The following is a 17,035-nucleotide window of genomic DNA, read 5'->3' as shown; positions in this document are numbered from 1 at the left end:
CAAATAGTCTTGCCCAAGTCCTGTCCTATCCCTACAACCCCATAAGGCGTCTTAAGAGGAAATGGCCCCGCGACCTCCTTTCCGAGTAAACTTTAAAAAAAAAAAAAAAAAAAAAAAAAAAAGGGGGAGGATAACATTGATTATTTTCTCCCCCCCTCAATGTAAATAGTTGTACATAAGTTCATGTAACCGCAAATTACATATTGTAAATAATAATTACAGATTGTAATAAAAATAAATAAATAAATAATAATAAAAAATTTAGAAATTTATTTTTCACAATTGTATTGCTTTGTCAAAAAAATTGTTATGTATTGTTTTTAATAAATCTAGGCCCTGAGGATGGCAATGTGTGTCGCCAAAAGCTCGGTTGAACCCGGAAGCTGTTTCTTTTTCTTTTATGTGTGGTGATTTTATGTGTGGTCTTACATCCCAATATCTGGACAAGAGAGTAAAGCAACATATCTACGATTGCAAAAAACCTAAGCCAAATCCTACAGCACTCGCTACCCACCATCTTGAACACCAACACAATTTCGACTTCGAAAATCCAAAAATATTACACACAGAACAAAACAAACATAAACTTAATTTCTTAGAAATGGTTTATATCAACAGAGATAAACACAGCATCAATTACAGAACAGATACATGTAAACTCAGTCGCAGCTACGCCAATATCATTAATCAAATTCAATACAGATAACATACCTATATCATCACATTACATTCCACACATCAAATATTTTTCACACAGTCTAATTTCCCAACAATTTAGCTTTCCTTTTCCTAAAGGATAATCTGGCCGAACCATTACCAACACATTTTTTCCCTTCGTCGGCTCTTTTCACATCAAAGAAGCCGACGCCTTATACAAAAATGTCTTTTCTATACCGACATCCTTCCCCACCCCTTCAAAATCCAACGTATATAAACACAATATAGCAAAATCTCACTGGCACTCTAGACACAACACGCAAGAATGGCACAATTACACAGAAGACAAACACTTTGAGTGAGTAGAAATACTTTGAATATATAAAAAAATATATTTTGCATTGTATAAATTCACTTTTCCACATCCAAAATGTAATTGTTATATGTAAACAATGTTTGTAAATCCCAGGCCCTGAAGATGATCTTAATAAAGATCGAAACGTTGGTACGGTAAAGAAAATGTTTTTCTGAAACCTACATCACACCAGACCGCATCTCACTTTTTCTTTTATTTCATCCGTCATTCGACTTCCTGAACATCCAACTCGTAACATTTTTTAAAATAGTTTAATAATTTATTTTGTTTGTAAACAAGTGACTGTTTCTAAAATATAATTTTTTGTTTCTTAAGCCAAAGTAATGAAAAGAAGCTTAATAAAGGCGATTCATGGTCCCAGTCATCTCAAGACAGTGTAATTATATATATTTATATATATTTTTTTTTGCTTTTGTATTTTTTGACTTTTGACAATAGTTAATAAAATAATTATTTTTAGGCTTCTTTGAATTTGGTCAATACAGCCAAGAGTCGAGAGGGATCAGAAACCAGGATTGGTAATCAGCCGCCGAACCATCTTGCGCTTACAAACAATGAGCATCTAAGTCGACAACAGCAGGTAAAGAGTTATCATTTAATTTTTGTTTCTGAGTGAGAATATAAAAAAAAAGAGGAGGCAATAAATCTAGGCCTTATGTGTTGTTTTCGTTTGCTTTGTTTACATATCAATCTCATCACATACATTTGACCTTTGGAGTGTTTGTTTTACAAGAAATAAATGCACGTTGAAAGTAAATTCCATCACGGTACAATCAATATTCGTCGTTTACATTTTATGTCAGATCACAGCCATTTTATAGAAAAAGTGATATTGAGTAGGATTCAGTTTTACCCTAGACCTCCAGAGTTTTGAGTAGCAAAAGCTCACTTTTAGCTGTTTTGTTCAATAACTATGCATGGTCGTGCAGAGGCTTCTGATGAGACATGGGGAGCTGAAAGAGAGGGCGAGACAACTGCTGGAACAAGCACGAAGGGAGGCTTCGAAATCTCAACCAGTTTCGCCAACGCAGGTACCAGAATGAAGTCAACAATCTTATTCCTTGTATCATCGTCTATTTGGTTGTAGGCTAGGTTCAAAGGTGGCTGTTGCTTTTAATTTTGCTTTTTCAGCACACTTATACAACAACCTCAGTTGATACATCATTCGACTACTGCTTGGTTTATATTGCATTTTTTTAACTGGGTATTTTTTGCATGTTTGTTTAAAATCAATGGTTACTGCATGGAAGCATTTAATAAAACTAATATATTACGCGTTACAATGAAATGTGAGGTTGTTGAATTTGCGATTTTCTATGATGAAACTACTTAAACTAACTTTTATCTTATTTGTCACATAGTGGTCCAGGGTTTGAATCGCAGCTTTGCTGTTCGGACCCCTTATAACTTTTTTTTTACACTTTATTTTGGCTTAAATGGAAAACTAGTCCATTCTATCAATTGTGAATAAATACATTATTTAAAACATTGTATGTCCAATAAACTAATTGTAATTAGTATAATCATGTTCTTATTCTAGAAACTTAAATTATAATGCAAAGTAAACCTAACTGGCTTTAAAAATGTATTAATTTAAATTGATGATTTTGCTTTTATTAAATAGAAGTTCTAGTATGCTAAAAATCTTTTCAAAATTACCACATTTTTATTATCATGTCAATTTAATGAAAAAATGGACCACTGTAACTAACAGTACTAACTAAATTCTTAAATAACCCTTTTACATTTTTTTTTTTTTTTAAATTAAAATTATGTGATAGGGAGAAGAGGAGCGACAGGCACAACTGAGAGAACGAGCTCGTAAACTCATTGCAGAAGCGAGGATGGGTGTTGTTTCTCCACTTTCTCCGGGTAAATAGTTTAAATTATGTAAAACAATTAAAAGTTGTCGTTTAACACTTGCATTCCAGGCCTTGAAAAAAGTCCATCTATAGACAGCGGACAGTTCATCGAGGCGACTGACAATCGCAAATCTTCACCAAACCGGATCCTTTCTCCTGCTTCGCCAACAAAGGTCAGTTTAAATTGTTGGAAATTATCAATTTAGATTATTTATAAAGTTGTGTTTTCAGAATTTGATCGAGGCCAACGGGAACAGTAAAAGTATGAGCAATAGCCGGGAGAGCAGCCCGAACAAACAACTTAGCCATTCTCCTCTTCACTCCTTTACTTCTCTCATGGAGAGGATTTCACCAGATCAGCCCAATAAAGGGGTAAGTCTAAATACATTCCTGATAAATACTGGCTTTTGATGGTTAATGATCATAAGTACAACTCTACATTTTATTAAAAGCATCAGAGACTGTTTCCAATTTTATTGGGTGTGTGCATAAATTTTTCTTGTTTTCAGTACTTTCAAAATATAATTTATTTTATTTTTAATCAAAAAATGTAATTTCCTTTCTTTTCTATAACATGCTTCCAACGTTCTGGTAGCAGAAATATCCCCTTTTTGTAAAAGTCTGATGACTTTGATGATCTTTTTTGAGACGAGGAGAAATATGTAAGTGATTTTCAGAGTTTTCGATCAAAAATTAAAATCTTTTAAGTGCTTGTCTGAGGTGCAGAACAAGTGAAAATTGGAATGGGCAAGGTCTGGAGAGCATGGTGGGTGTGTATGTTGGGCACTCTCAACACAACAGCCAAGAATGCCACATCAACATGGAAAACAAACACTTTGAGCCCTGAAGATGATCTCAATAAAGATCGAAATGTTGGCACGATAAAGAAAATGTTTTTCTAAAACCTATGCCACACCAGACCACATCTCACAACCTCAAAATAATCATAAGTAACGGTCACTAAACACCACACATTAATTATATTAATAATTTCATTAGAGATTGGTACACTGTGCTTAGCTAGAGAGTCTCAGGGCAGAGGTGAAAGAAAAACATCCGCCACAGGTGAATAGACGCAACATCATGTTTCACCGCGACTACACCAGGCAAAAAAAAAAAACTGACTCTTTTTGAAATTTTCACAAACAAAATAGTTTTCTACAATTAATTGGTCAAGCGCGGACCACGAAATTAGTGAATTTAATGATTTAAAATGAAGTATACTTCACTAAAGCTCTCCGTGGCCATTTCATTTGTCGTCGAGAATCCAATCCGATTACACGACATTTGAAAAATGGCAAAAAGGAGGGAAAATTCAAAAGGTGGGGTTGAGATGGGAAGTTGGTGTCCGAGTTGATCGAAGTCACGATAGCTCAAGTGGTAGAGCAGCGGCGTATCTAGCCGAAGATCGTGGGTTCGAATCCCGCTCATGCACTGAATAAAGATGACCTCAATAAAGATCGAAACGTTGGCAAGATAAAGAAAATGTTTTTCTGAAACGTACGCCACACCAGACCGCATCTCACGACCTTCAACTAATCATAATTAATAATAATGTAAATAATAAAAGTAATAATCGGGTAGTCTGAGCTTGTAGAAAATTGTTCATATAAGTAAGATGAGTATATCAAAGTAAAAGCACTCACCTGATTTCCGAGATTCCACAAGGTGAAAAAAGGAATAGACTGGGAGTTAACCAAAGGGAGAGGAATAGAGGTACCTGCGCAGGGGATAGGTGTAAGGAAATCCTCGCGACATCTCCCAAATCACTTTGAACAATTTGTCTAATACAATTGATTAAATTGAATTGTAAAAAAGCGAGTGACAGATTCACTCTGTGAGGGTTTGAGCACATCTGTTTTAGATTTTAGTGGAGGACCTAACAATATCCAGCAGTATTTCCACGCTTTCTATTGGTAACATAATAAGTTGAGCTGTTAATTTATAAGTAAAATTAAAAAAAAAAAAAAAAACCTTATATTGTTTGATTTTGCAACTCAGGAGCTTGTTAAATCAATGAAATAGCTATACAAGTTTAAATTGAATTCTTTCATGGTTTTGTCTTTCTTTTATGTTGTACCTTGTGGAGGTTTTTTGTTTAATATCATGTAATAACTGGTCTTTTAGACAGGATTTGATTGTCCAAAATTTAATACAAAGTGAAAATAAAAATAAACTAATAATAAAAAACAGTAGTTAAGCCCTTGGTTTTCTTCCAGGTTTCAAAAGATAACATAAATTATATTCAAAATGAAATGGAGGCCCTGGAAAGGGAGCAGAAGCAAATCGACAAACAAGCCGCTGTCTTGGAAAAAGAGCTGAGGACAATTATGGAAACTGGTAACAGGTTTTAATCGATTTCTTTGAGATCAGATTAACTGATAGTTATCATGCTCACAGGAAATGACAAAGAGCTCGAAGAAATGCTGATGGTTAAATGGTTTACACTTGTTAATAAGAAAAATGCACTTCTGAGGAGGCAGATGCAGCTGAATATACTGTAAGATATTTATTTAAACAAATAGTTTAAACATTGTTGAAGTAACAATTTCAAATGTTTTAGAGAAAAGGAAGACGATCTTGAAAGGAGGTGTGAACTATTGAATCGAGAGTTAAGAAGCATTTTATCAATGGAAGGTAATTTATAAAGAAACTGTTTCGTATGAATTATTATTCAATTGGAGGGGGGGACTTAAAGGATAATCACTCAAAGTCTTGTAGGTAAAGAAGTTGGTATTGTTTTTTCCCCTAACAATAACATATATACTTTAAGCAATTCTAAAAATACTTCCAAAAAATTTAAACAAATCAGAAAATGAAATTGATTATCCAAAGGGCCACCACTCCATCCGGCCAAAACCACCCATTCACTAGGAGAAGTGGACCTGCAATTTAATGGTTAAATATAATCCCTTTACTGTATGTCTTTCCGGAGGTGTGAATAAAAACCATTAACGTAGAAATAATGTGGAAAAGTCCACATCTCCCTGACCACCGGAGCAAAACTTGTTCTGGAGTCCCCCTCCTTCTAGCCATGACGGAAACCACTAGACAGACTGCCTCCAAGACATGGATCTAAAGATACTCTAAAGCAGGGAACACATTGACCCGATGCCTTGTCTCATTTTGGTAGGGTGTGCACATCTGTTCAACATCAAGTGAACGCCACATACAGTCACACAGCGTGATTCACAATCGCAATGCCTGTTTTGTTCTTAATGCACTATCATAATTAATTAAGGTTTTTAGTTGAGATAAAAAAGTCAATGGCACAAGCGGGATTTGAACCCACGATCTTCGGCTTGATACGCCGCTGCTCTACCACTTGAGCTATCGTGACCTCGATCCACTCGGACACCAACTTCCCATCTCAACCACACCTTTTGAATTTTCCCTCCTTTTTGCCATTTTTCAAATGTCGTGTAATCGGATTGGATTCTCGACGACAAATGAAATGGACACGGAGAGCTTTAGTGAAGTATACTTCATTTTAAATCATTAAATTCACTAATTTCGTGGTCCGCTTGACCAATTAATATATTATAATTAATTAAGGATTTTTATCTCAACTAAAAACCTTAATTAATTATAATATATTAATTGGTCAAGCGGACCATGAAATTAGTGAATTTAATGCACTATTTTGATCAAAACCATGTAATAAATTGTTAGTTAAATTCATTCTACCAATAAATGGTATTCCAATGTTTTGATCAATTTTCTGTCAAACATTAAAATTAATTTTTTTAAAATAAAAACACGAATTTTTTATCTCAAGTAATTTGATTTATGTTAACGTAAGTTGTAATTAATATAATGGCAATAATGTAGTTTGAAATAAAAATATGAGTGTCCGGTTCTTTTATCTTCGACTGTACTCGACAAATCGTATGTGAATAAATATTAATATTAGGGTATATGATATATTTTAAGGTAAAAAAGGGTCCTGTGTGCGAGTTTTCATTTTCCTCACTGTTTTTCTTTCAGCATGACCTTAACCTGATGCTTTATGTCCTGAATAGGAATATTAGCTCCCCATATAAACAGCTCGTTTAGCAAGATCGTCAACTCTAGAGTTTCCCACAAAGCTCGAGTGTCCTCTTGCCCAGTGTGCAGTTTTTATCCATTTACCTTTTTCCAGACAAATAACATATTTGACCACCCAATGGATTAACTGCTTCCAATTTTAATATTTATATTTTTTAAACTGTCGAACAAACTTTCCATCTCCGACATTATTAAAATCTTTTTACAATTTATGTTGTTTTCATTTGCATATTCAATAGCTTTATAAATAGTGATAAGCTTCAGCTGAAAAAATGTTGAATGTTTATATATTTCACTTTTTTCTTTCTGGGGATCATACCAGGTACTTAATGCCATCCTTGAAAATGAAATAAGGATTTTGGCAGATTCTCAGAACATTGGAAATGTAAACCAAATTAAAGGCGGGAAGGAATGAAATGCAATTAATTGCAATTAATTTCTGTGTAATCTCTCAGTGACCTCACTGTCAATCTGGAGCAAAAGGATTCATACCCCAGTTCAAACCCTGAGCCAACATTCCCCTTATACAGGATGAAGTAAGTCTGGCGGCCCCCAAGAGGAAGGGGATTTGTTTTCCCAAAATTTTTATGTTTAAAAACGCAAATTTTTTTTATAGGTTTCATTATTTTAAAGAATACTTTTAAGAACAAAATTAGAAGCTACCCTCTCAATTTGTAAGGGCTGTTGATGTTCAGCTTTCCATGAATTACTTTTATCACACATATTAATTTTAATAATGTAATGAAGCAATACTCTTGGACTGTTTGTGAAAACTCCAAGAAATTTGTGCTACTTTCAAAAATTGCACTAGCCTTATTAGGACTGCTGTGGTGGTGGCCAAACTTAGTTTTTCTTCTGATTTATAAAAAAAAAAATTCAATTTAATTGTGACATGTTAGGATTTGATCTAACCATGAAAAAAATTTCAAGAATGTTTTCTGCTAGTTTTCTTGCAAAAAAAAACTTTTTACCATCAGAAATCTAAAGCTAATATATTTTCAGACTGGCAGAAGACTGAAGACCAGAAACTGAGAGAGAACCTCCTGCTTGCCGAGCTTGTAAATATTGTTAACAAACGTGATGAGCTAGTGCATCATTTAGATACTCAAGAGAGAGCGTAAATATTGATCTTTTTGCCCATTTTGCCTTCCCGTACTCGTACATAATTGTAACACTTTATGTTTCAGGATTGAAGACGATGATAAAATTGAAAGGGACTTGTGCCGGACTGGCCTCACACAGCGCAATAACAATTGTGTTATACAGTAAAACTGATAAGGGGTTTTTGATAATTCGCTGCACTTTTTAACTGTTTATAAATAGACTCAAAAGTATAAAAGGAAATTCTCATTTACAATCGCAAAATACCATGTTAAATTGTATATATTTATTTTATATTTTTTTAATTAGCGTTACCAATAATTATGCTTGTTTTCATTATGTTTTAAATCAGCTGTATAAAAGTCCTTTTTTATTATGTACGTATTTAAACATTTTCTTAGTGATTTCTTTTATAATTTCTTTGTAAATTAATTTTTATTTGCATTTGCGCTTAGAATGGAAATTTTTGAGTTTTTGCAATTACTCTTTATTAGATGAATCGTAAAAAGAATAAAAGGCAAATTAAATATTAATGTTTAAACAGATCAATTTTGGTGCTATTTGATTTACAATTTGTTGTATTATAATAAAAATAAGAAATATCTATATATAAGCGATTACATTAATCTGAAAAATGTTTCTTGTTTAACTGGGTTACAAGCATGTGAAATTTAAATAATTTTTGTTGTTCGTTTCACCCAGAATCATTTGAACAGATCGACTGCTCAGTAGTACTTTTGTTCAGCTCTCCAGAATAACGTTTGATTTAATTGTACAAATGTGACATTTTCTCTTGCACAGTCCATTCTTTAAGCCTTGTTCAGGAAATTCTGAATTTTAAGGACGGGGGGGGGGTCAATCCTTTTGGCGATATACAGGGTGTATAGTCAGTGTTAATAAAAAAGAAAGGTTTTTGATTACTAATTAGTTAGTTTTACATTATTGGTAGTCTTTTATTTGAACTTTTTTGTAAAGTATTATTTTCCTAAATGAATCAATTTCATTAAGTAAAACAATAAACTACCCTTTCAATACCCCATGAATTAATTAATTAAACTTATAGTTAAAAAAAATAAAAAAATATTCCAGTCTGTAGATCCAGTTTGCTCAAGTTTCACGAACGGAATTTTTACCAGCGATAAAGTGTGGATAAAATAAGAGAGAAAAGACTGTCTTCAAGCGAAACTACTCGGCATCGCCTGTAACACGCTCCTCATAATTAACCAAGAGCGTAAATAACAATGTCTGCTACTGAGCTTTTTATTTATTATCTCTAAGTTTAAGTTTTAGTTTGTGACTGCCGTTCTATTTCTAGGGGTTACGAGTGTTCATAGACACGAGTTTGTAAACAAAGAAGAAAAAATTCGTTTTAGTTTGTTTTCCAGTTACTGTTCTAGTGAAATTATAATATTAGTAAAATTAATTTCTTTTATTGGATAATTGAAGATAGTAAATCTCATTTATTTTGTTATATTACTCCGTAGCTCTTGCTTCCTTTGAGTGAAAAACTCTTTAAAGGATTGTTTGTATATTTGCTTTTTCGCTTCTGGAAAAAAATAAATATATGACAAATATAAATGTTAAATATGTTTTTTCTATAATTATCCTTTTCTTAAATATGATTTAGACTACCATGAGAGAATAATTTGATCAGAAACACAAAACACAATTTTCAAAATAAATGTCGAATGGGCATGGGGGTGCTAAATTGATCTAGCTATTGACTCCCCCCCCCCCAGAGCCCAACCACGTGGCTGGATGGATGAGAGTGAGGTCTGTACTCAGACTGCCAATACCCGGGATGGGCGATTCTCAAGTCTGCCGGTAATTTACAGTAAATAGCAAAAGCTGGAATTGCTGGTGGACTGTGAGAAGAGAATAGGCTCAACTCAGCACATGTTTGTGTTTATGTACGTACATGTGCGGATTTCAGACTGTATAAAAAAAAGTCAACTTTTAATTCCTGATTGTAAATGGCTAATTTCTGAAATGTGATGGCTTTCAAACTTCTACAAAAAAATTACAATTCTAAGATCAAGTGTGAAGATTCATATATACAAAAGAGGTTTCTATTTTTCAAAGATATTTGGATATGTAAAGTATGTTTTCCTATTTAAAATTAAATGGAAAAATTTTAATCTATGCACTAAGGAATTTAGTAGATTTTAACAAATTCAGTACAGAGGATGTTCAGGCTCATGTTAAACTCGAACAGGCGGTGAGACGCTCAGGTAGGTCCGAGCACTCTTTATTTTATTTGATGATTGGTGGGGCTTGGCTTTTTGAGGGAATGTTCTACCAGCTCTATTGCCTCAGTAACGCATCCAATAATGCGTTTCACCCAACTCGTTCCTAAGATTGGATTTTTGCCTTAACCACACACACTATAATATATTTTGATTATTATCCTAATTATAGAGATTTGGAAAACGGGTAAAAATTAACCAGATCAGGTTCCTGAATGATGAAATAGGGCCAACTGGTCGGGCCAAGCTCTAGAGCATCCTAGTTTTTTAAGCAGGTAGTGTGGTGGGTCCCAGGCTCAGCTATTGAGGCTGTAAGGCTGCGGTACTGAATTTGTTAATACAAAAGACTTGATATCATCGAATTGCTTACCTCTGTTCAGGGGTTCTCTCCATTTCAACAATATTTTATCGAGATTCTGTAATAGTTTTGGATCCATATCTGAAAAAAAAAAGAATAAAAAATGGTTTGGTTTATAAAACTAGCCATAGTAATTAACAAAAGTTACCGCTATCGAATGTGTCAAGCTCTTTACACGCATCTTCGATATCTGTGATCATACCTTCAATACAAGGTTGGAAAACTTTCTTTTTGACAATTTTATGATTGGTGTTCACTTCTTTCACCACGTCGTCTAGGCATTCATCAAAAAGTTGCCTTAAAATCTGCCAAATGTTAGTCAAGTGGAATAGAGGCAACATGATCTGATTACAAATTGTTAATTACCCTGGATCGAAGCTTTTCTCTGGCGTAAGTTTTGTCTTCAATTAAGTTCATCTCGGTCTTTTCTTCGGGTCGGAGCACCGCCTTGTATCGGCTTATTGCATCATGAGCTTGTTTTAAAGCATCTACCTTCTCATCACCCTTAAAAACCAGTTCAATTTAGTAATATGCAATATTTTTAAGAGTAATATTTCAAAACAAAAAATGCTTATATACAGAATATATGTAAAGTTAATGTATAGTTTAATTAAATGATTTGTTCTTTAAAAAAGTATATTAAATAAATTGAAGGTAAGTTTATGCTGTGAAGATCCATCAAAAGATAAGCAATAAAACTACTGAAGCAAGGAAGTCATCACTAGTAAGGGTCCCATGTTCGAATCTCAGTAGATCTTATTTCCCTCAAAAAAAAAAAAAAAAAAAAAAAAAAAAAAATCCTCTGCTTCACCTGCTATTATAAACTTAATCATTTTAGTGCTTAACTAACTAGTGAACATACTATTTTTTACCAAGTGCATTTTGATTTGTGGAATCTTGTTGACTTTTATGGTTTTATTTATTTTTTGTACAGGGATTCACTACTTGTGCTTCTACACCTCAAATGGAGCAAAAAAGTTTGTATGAACCATGGTCTGATTCTAAAGCATTTCGCAGATGTTCAACATTTTATGTTTTTCTTATAAATTTTAAATTTAGCGTTTTTTCACCAAAAATTATATTGAAAGTTCTAGAAGGGTGCCTTCATAAACATAATTTAGAACTTCAATTTTTTTTATTTATTTATTTTATTTATTTCCCCAATTCAAGAGCTATGAGTAAATTTATGATGAAAACAGTAGATAGTTAAAAAAAAGTTGATTATCTGAAAAATGGTTTTTTATATATTTTTTTTCTTTTTTCATAAAAGAAGCTTTTCTAACTATCTGGAGCACTTATTGTTTTTTGGATGCTGGGGAATATATAAGGAGCTAAAATACAATTCGCTATTTGGATTGTAAATGAAATTTTTGATCAAAGGTGGACAAATTTTCACTCCAACTACCTTATCCAAATTTGAATGAAAATTGTGCCTTAGATGTTCAAACAAGCAGGAAGCAGTCCTACCGATTTTTTTTCGTTAGCCAGTATGCTTCGAAGTTCCCCAAAGGACGCTTGACCTTTTGGCATAGAGTCCACATATTCAAATTTGTCCCTGAGCTTCTGCAGTATATCTGACGCCTGAGGATTTCCACAAAATTATTATTATGAAAATCGTAATTTTTAGTAGAATATGATAACTCACCAGCCCATCTTTATTTGAATTGTTTAGTCTCATATGGTTGAGATGGCATTCCTCATCACCAATTTTCTAAAACCATGATAATTTTAATTTGAAAACAGTAATGCTTTATTATATATGATAAGGATGACCAAAAAACAATAATAATTTAAAATATAAACTACCCTCGCAAGAATATATTTTACAAACCCATCTAGTTGGCCCACTTGATATTCTTAGCTATGTTCTCTAATTTATGAATATATTAAAAATAAAATCTGATATACAGTAGTAAATATTATTTAATAAAAAAGCACTCAATTTATGAAAAACTTGATTTTTGGGAGAGTCTACTTACTAATATTTGTAAACCTTGTAAGAAAATTAATCATAATAAATGCCACTCTATTTATTAACTTAAGAACGGAGTCATTTTAGCTTTATTCCAGTTAGCTTACCTCCTTACTTAAAATTGTAGACAAATAGACAGACTTATCTGTTTCCGTTGCATGCCTATTTTTAAATTCCTTTAATGAAATTTGGCCCGTGGCAACGGCTTTCATTGGGCCAAACTTGTCTTGAGAATTATTCTCTAAAATTGTTTCCTAATGAATGAAATCAATGACAATTTACATCTTCGGTCAAGAAGGGAGAATAATTGAGCTACTTCTCATTTAATACATTTGTGCTATATCTCTCAGCGTTACAATAATCCCTTATTTTTAAATCACCCCTCCACTCCATAACATCATCACACCAAACATTCACACTATTTAATCCATATTTCATAATTGACCATACTAGTTATTCCATTTAATTATTCTTTTCATCTAAAGTTTTTGGTTCAGATGAAAAATTAGGGTCACGAGCGGGATTTGAACCCATGACCTTCGGCTCAAGACGCCGCTGCTCTAGCCACTTGGGCTAGCGTGACGTCGATCCCCTCAGACATAAACTTCCCATCTCAACCTACAACCGTTCAAATTTTCCCCCTTTTTGCCATTTTTCAATCCACACCAATAAATACACAAATTATTAACAGAAAACATTAGCTACTTTATGTAAAAACACCGCTGATCCACCCAGAAAGCTTCTTTATTAATCGCAAATCATGATATGCAATAAGGACAAAATCATTTAAAAAGTAATATAAAATAAAAGTAAATGGATAACTACAGGATTTATTATATTTTGAAATGTTAATTATTTTTATCTTCTTCAGTAGTAAGTATCATAGTATACTTATATTGTATTTCTACCTAAGAAAGCCTATAATTTTATATATTTTGACGCAAATACAGATGTTCTATCTTACTTAGAATTCTGTTATACACAGACACTAAAAGAACACAAAAGGCAACAACTATAAGTGGGTTTTAAATAATCATGATAATTACTCACATTGTTTTTAAACTCTTCGTTATAATGAATTATATTATTTGGGTGGAAATCTGGGGCTTTCTGCAAGAAGAAAAACAGTAAATTATTTACATTTCATTATTTTGAAATTATACAACAAAAATAGTTTTTTTCTTTCTACGACAGGTCATTTTCTTTTAATTTAATATCTTGCATATCCTTATGAACCCATAATTTTCTTCTGCAAAGTCTAAGAGCTAGAGAGGTTTCCAATACAGTGGGAAGAGTAATTTATGCAATTATTATTATAGGAAGAACATTAATTAATTATTATAATTAATATGTAATGTTGACTTGAGCAGGCACAAAAGGTTCCTAAATAAATCAGACATGAGTGAAAAAAAAGATCATATTCCCATTCACGGGCTTGAAACAAAGCTGTCAAACACTCAGTTCTCACATCTGATAAGAACCCTGATTAGTACAATGCCTTTGAGGGTTGAACGAAGTAAGACAGTAAACAAGGAGAAGAAAAGGTTGCTGAAAAAGTTTAAAACATAGTAGAAGACCATAAATTAAAAAGAGCAAAGGTTGGTGCCAATGAAAGGCTGAACATTCTGCAAAAAGCCAAGGATCTTCTAAGCATTGGCCAGAGATTATGCAGCAAAATCATAAACCTTACATGTTCATAGAAAAGATTTTTTTTTTGAGAGGGTCGATAAACTCCTAGGATACAAGGAAATAAAGCCAGATCTAAGGAGTCTAAAATTCTAAAGCGAATTAAAATAAATGTGGTGGTTATATAATGTTACCTGACAAAATGAGAGAAAAAACTGGTGTTTGTACATAGTAGAGAACTTTGGAAGAAGGTGCACCAAGTTTCAGGAAGGGTCTTTAATACGGTACACAGATAGATCAAAGATGGAAACGGAGTAGGTGTAAGGGTAAAATAGCTGATTTAAACCCTAGCAAAGCCCCTTGGACTAATCCTAATGATTTTCCAAGCTGAAATTCAACTCTGTGCACAGGAGTGAATAAAGAAAAATTTGAAAGGTGTATAGATATAGATATTCTCAGACAGCCAGCAACTAAATGTGTATGCTTTCAACTACAAATTTGTCTGGGAGTGCCTGAACAGCCTAATGTCTCTGGAAAAGCAAAACAAGTGGAATTAAAGTGGATTCCCTGACTGGAGTATAGAAGGAATTAAACAGGCTGACAAAGTAGGACAACCCTCTCACCCATGGGACCAGAACCACAACTAAGTACTCCGGACTGTGTGCTGGAGTTGGAACTGGAAAAATGGATTGATAAAAAAAAAACACTGGACAAACGCTCTCTGTATGTGGCAAGCTAAGAGATTTATTAATATCTTAAGATGGCGAAAGGACTCTCTCTCAGCAGGAAGGATTTGAGGAAAATTATAGGCTTATATACCAGCCACTACCCACTCTACTATCATCTTAATAAGATGGGCAAAGCAGAGACAAACTTTGGCACATATCTTTTGTAAATGTGAACCATTAACCAGGTTACGGTACCACCTCCTCGGTTTGACACTACTCACACCAAAGGAAATCCACAAAGAGGCACCAAGGAAAGTCTTATTAAAAAAAAAGCACACATTCAAAGATATGATTATAATTTATAGGGGTTTCACGATAGATCTAGGTTACAGTGGAGAAAAGCATCTTTAAAATCCTTATTCTACTCCTCAAAAACCTAAAAAAATTATGCAGATGTATGTGTTGGGATTGAAAGATGACTTGCAATTGATAAAGATTTGCCAAAGATTCAATTAATTAATAATTTTTGTAAGTTGTTTTATTTTAAACAGAATTTTTAAGACTAATCCATATTATTTAAATTTGTTGGTTTATGTTAGAAAACATTTTTTTAAATAAAAAGTAATCTAAATACATTACTTATTTACATTTTATTTAGATGTTTTGGGAATTTACACCCATCATCAGCATCTATAATTATTTTTATAAAAAGACAAAAAAATAATATTGATATTCATATTTTAAATTTTATTATTATTTAAAGAATAATAATTAAATTTCATTTAAATTTATTATCAATTTTTATTTAAAATGTAAAATATGAATACCAATGAATTATACTTATATCTTTTAATATAAACCAACAAATTTTCTTTTTATATTTAAACATGGTCTAATGATTGTGGCATATTTTTATGGTGAAATTTTAATCATGATGATATTTTTACTACCGCCTCTTTCACTGTGCCTATTCTGGTGTTCAATTATCATAAAATAATTGTTACAATGTAATAAAAGGTCAGTATTGAATTGCTCCTTGTATTGATGTCGAAGAAACTAAGTTTGCACGACTAAAACTAAATCCCCGAATCATTAATAAATTTTCAAGAAGTATTAATAATACGTAAAAGTAAATACTACAAACCAATCTGGCTCTTAAGGAAGCTTTGGTTAGCTTTTCTTCTTCAATTTTCTAAAATCAAATGTATTATAAAATATTATTGAACAGAAAAAATAAGTGTTATATTTTCAGCTTGTCACTCACACTTTTCTTCTCAGGATCGTTTTTCAAATCGGTTTGCTTTTTAAACTGATCAAAGGGAATCATGTTTCTTCTATCTGCTCCCTAGAAGAAAAATAATATTTTGATTTTTGTGTAACTCTTTTTTGATAAGGTTGTATTTCATACTACTCGTTTCTTCGTAAGACCAACTTTAAGTTCTGAGATTAATTTCGCTTCCACTTTGTTGGTTTCATTCTGCAATTGAAAAATTGAATTTATTTTTCAATGAATTTTTGTTGTCTGTCCATTTTTTCCAAATTTGATACACTCTGAACAAATAATGAATAAATGGCTTGTTAATTTGAATTATGTATTTTGTTATTTGCAAATAAATTTGGAAATTTCAGATTAAAATATAATTATTTGCCGAATTAGTTGTTTCACTTAGTATTTTATTATGTTTATTTACAATCTCAAAGAAACCAACCTTTTGCAATTTTCTATCAGGTTTAACAGATCCCATCAGGGGCAACTTGGTCTCTTTTTTCGCCATTCCAGAACTTGGTTTTTCTTCAGTTCTGGCAGTTGGTCCTTTTCGTTTTGAGGCCTCTTCAGCTGTGGATTGCCTTCTAACAACTTTAACGTTCTGCATTTCAACTCTAGTACGGAGCTCGGCTGAAATTTTGACGTCCCAGAGTTTAAATTTAGAAGTACAATTACAATTTTAACAAACCAGTGACTTCATTTGGTATTTCACAAAGAAATACAGAAACAGCTGATTATCAACCAGGGAATTTGTGTAGCTAAATTTGCTGACAAAAGTTTTAGATTCGGTGCGAAACTAATAAACTTTTGTATAACTTCAGTTTAAAATGTTTGTATGTAAAAAAATTGTATGAT

At 32.7% G+C, this 17,035-nt stretch overlaps 2 protein-coding genes across 6 annotated transcripts in view; one reads left to right on the top strand and one right to left on the bottom strand.

Moving 5' to 3' along the window:
- The window catches only part of LOC106672765 (EH domain-binding protein 1-like), a 52,248-nt gene extending 43,243 nt beyond the window's left edge, over positions 1 to 9,005 (top strand). For 4 of the 5 annotated variants that reach the window (XM_014404434.2, XM_014404435.2, XM_014404433.2 and 1 more), the window contains 11 exons: positions 1,349 to 1,409; positions 1,494 to 1,613; positions 1,963 to 2,064; positions 2,815 to 2,905; positions 2,965 to 3,068; positions 3,127 to 3,267; positions 5,115 to 5,235; positions 5,296 to 5,395; positions 5,459 to 5,532; positions 7,945 to 8,059; positions 8,130 to 9,005. In XM_014404434.2, coding sequence (XP_014259920.1) covers positions 1,349 to 1,409; positions 1,494 to 1,613; positions 1,963 to 2,064; positions 2,815 to 2,905; positions 2,965 to 3,068; positions 3,127 to 3,267; positions 5,115 to 5,235; positions 5,296 to 5,395; positions 5,459 to 5,532; positions 7,945 to 8,059; positions 8,130 to 8,211 — 1,111 coding nt within the window. In that variant the 3' untranslated portion in view covers positions 8,212 to 9,005. The remainder of the gene's footprint in view (positions 1 to 1,348; positions 1,410 to 1,493; positions 1,614 to 1,962; positions 2,065 to 2,814; positions 2,906 to 2,964; positions 3,069 to 3,126; positions 3,268 to 5,114; positions 5,236 to 5,295; positions 5,396 to 5,458; positions 5,533 to 7,944; positions 8,060 to 8,129) is intronic. The other variant, XM_014404437.2, reaches the window with a different exon arrangement.
- A 452-nt stretch (positions 9,006 to 9,457) lies between these two features.
- On the bottom strand, positions 9,458 to 17,008 carry LOC106672771. Its single transcript, XM_014404450.2, has 11 exons — positions 16,623 to 17,008; positions 16,322 to 16,390; positions 16,178 to 16,258; positions 16,058 to 16,105; positions 13,670 to 13,729; positions 12,293 to 12,358; positions 12,115 to 12,228; positions 11,014 to 11,151; positions 10,796 to 10,952; positions 10,660 to 10,728; positions 9,458 to 9,589 (listed from the first exon to the last, which is right to left on the bottom strand). The coding sequence occupies exons 1-11, from the start codon at positions 16,785 to 16,787 to the stop codon at positions 9,504 to 9,506; spliced, it is 1,053 nt and encodes a 350-aa protein (XP_014259936.1). The 5' UTR covers positions 16,788 to 17,008; the 3' UTR covers positions 9,458 to 9,503.
- Between the last annotated feature and the right edge of the window lie 27 nt (positions 17,009 to 17,035).

The sequence above is a fragment of the Cimex lectularius genome, unplaced genomic scaffold (assembly GCF_000648675.2).
Source record: "Cimex lectularius strain Harlan isolate CLEC.00 unplaced genomic scaffold, Clec_2.1 scaffold143, whole genome shotgun sequence".
In the NCBI taxonomy this organism is placed as follows: domain Eukaryota; kingdom Metazoa; phylum Arthropoda; class Insecta; order Hemiptera; family Cimicidae; genus Cimex; species Cimex lectularius.
The sequence above is the reverse complement of the archived record's forward strand: the minus strand, read 5'-3'. Positions and strand labels throughout refer to the sequence as shown.

What these genes read in the sequence shown, in the direction of transcription:
- LOC106672771 (XM_014404450.2), bottom strand. Translation starts at nt 16,787, where the DNA reads ATGCAGAACGTTAAAGTTGTTAGAAGGCAATCCACAGCTGAAGAGGCC. An exon ending in CTGATAGAAAATTGCAAAAG is followed by an intron (nt 16,391 to 16,622) that starts GTTGGTTTCTTT and finishes TTTCAATTGCAG; the next exon opens with AATGAAACCAACAAAGTGGA. An exon ending in GAGAAAAGCTTCGATCCAGG is followed by an intron (nt 10,953 to 11,013) that starts GTAATTAACAAT and finishes AACATTTGGCAG; the next exon opens with ATTTTAAGGCAACTTTTTGA.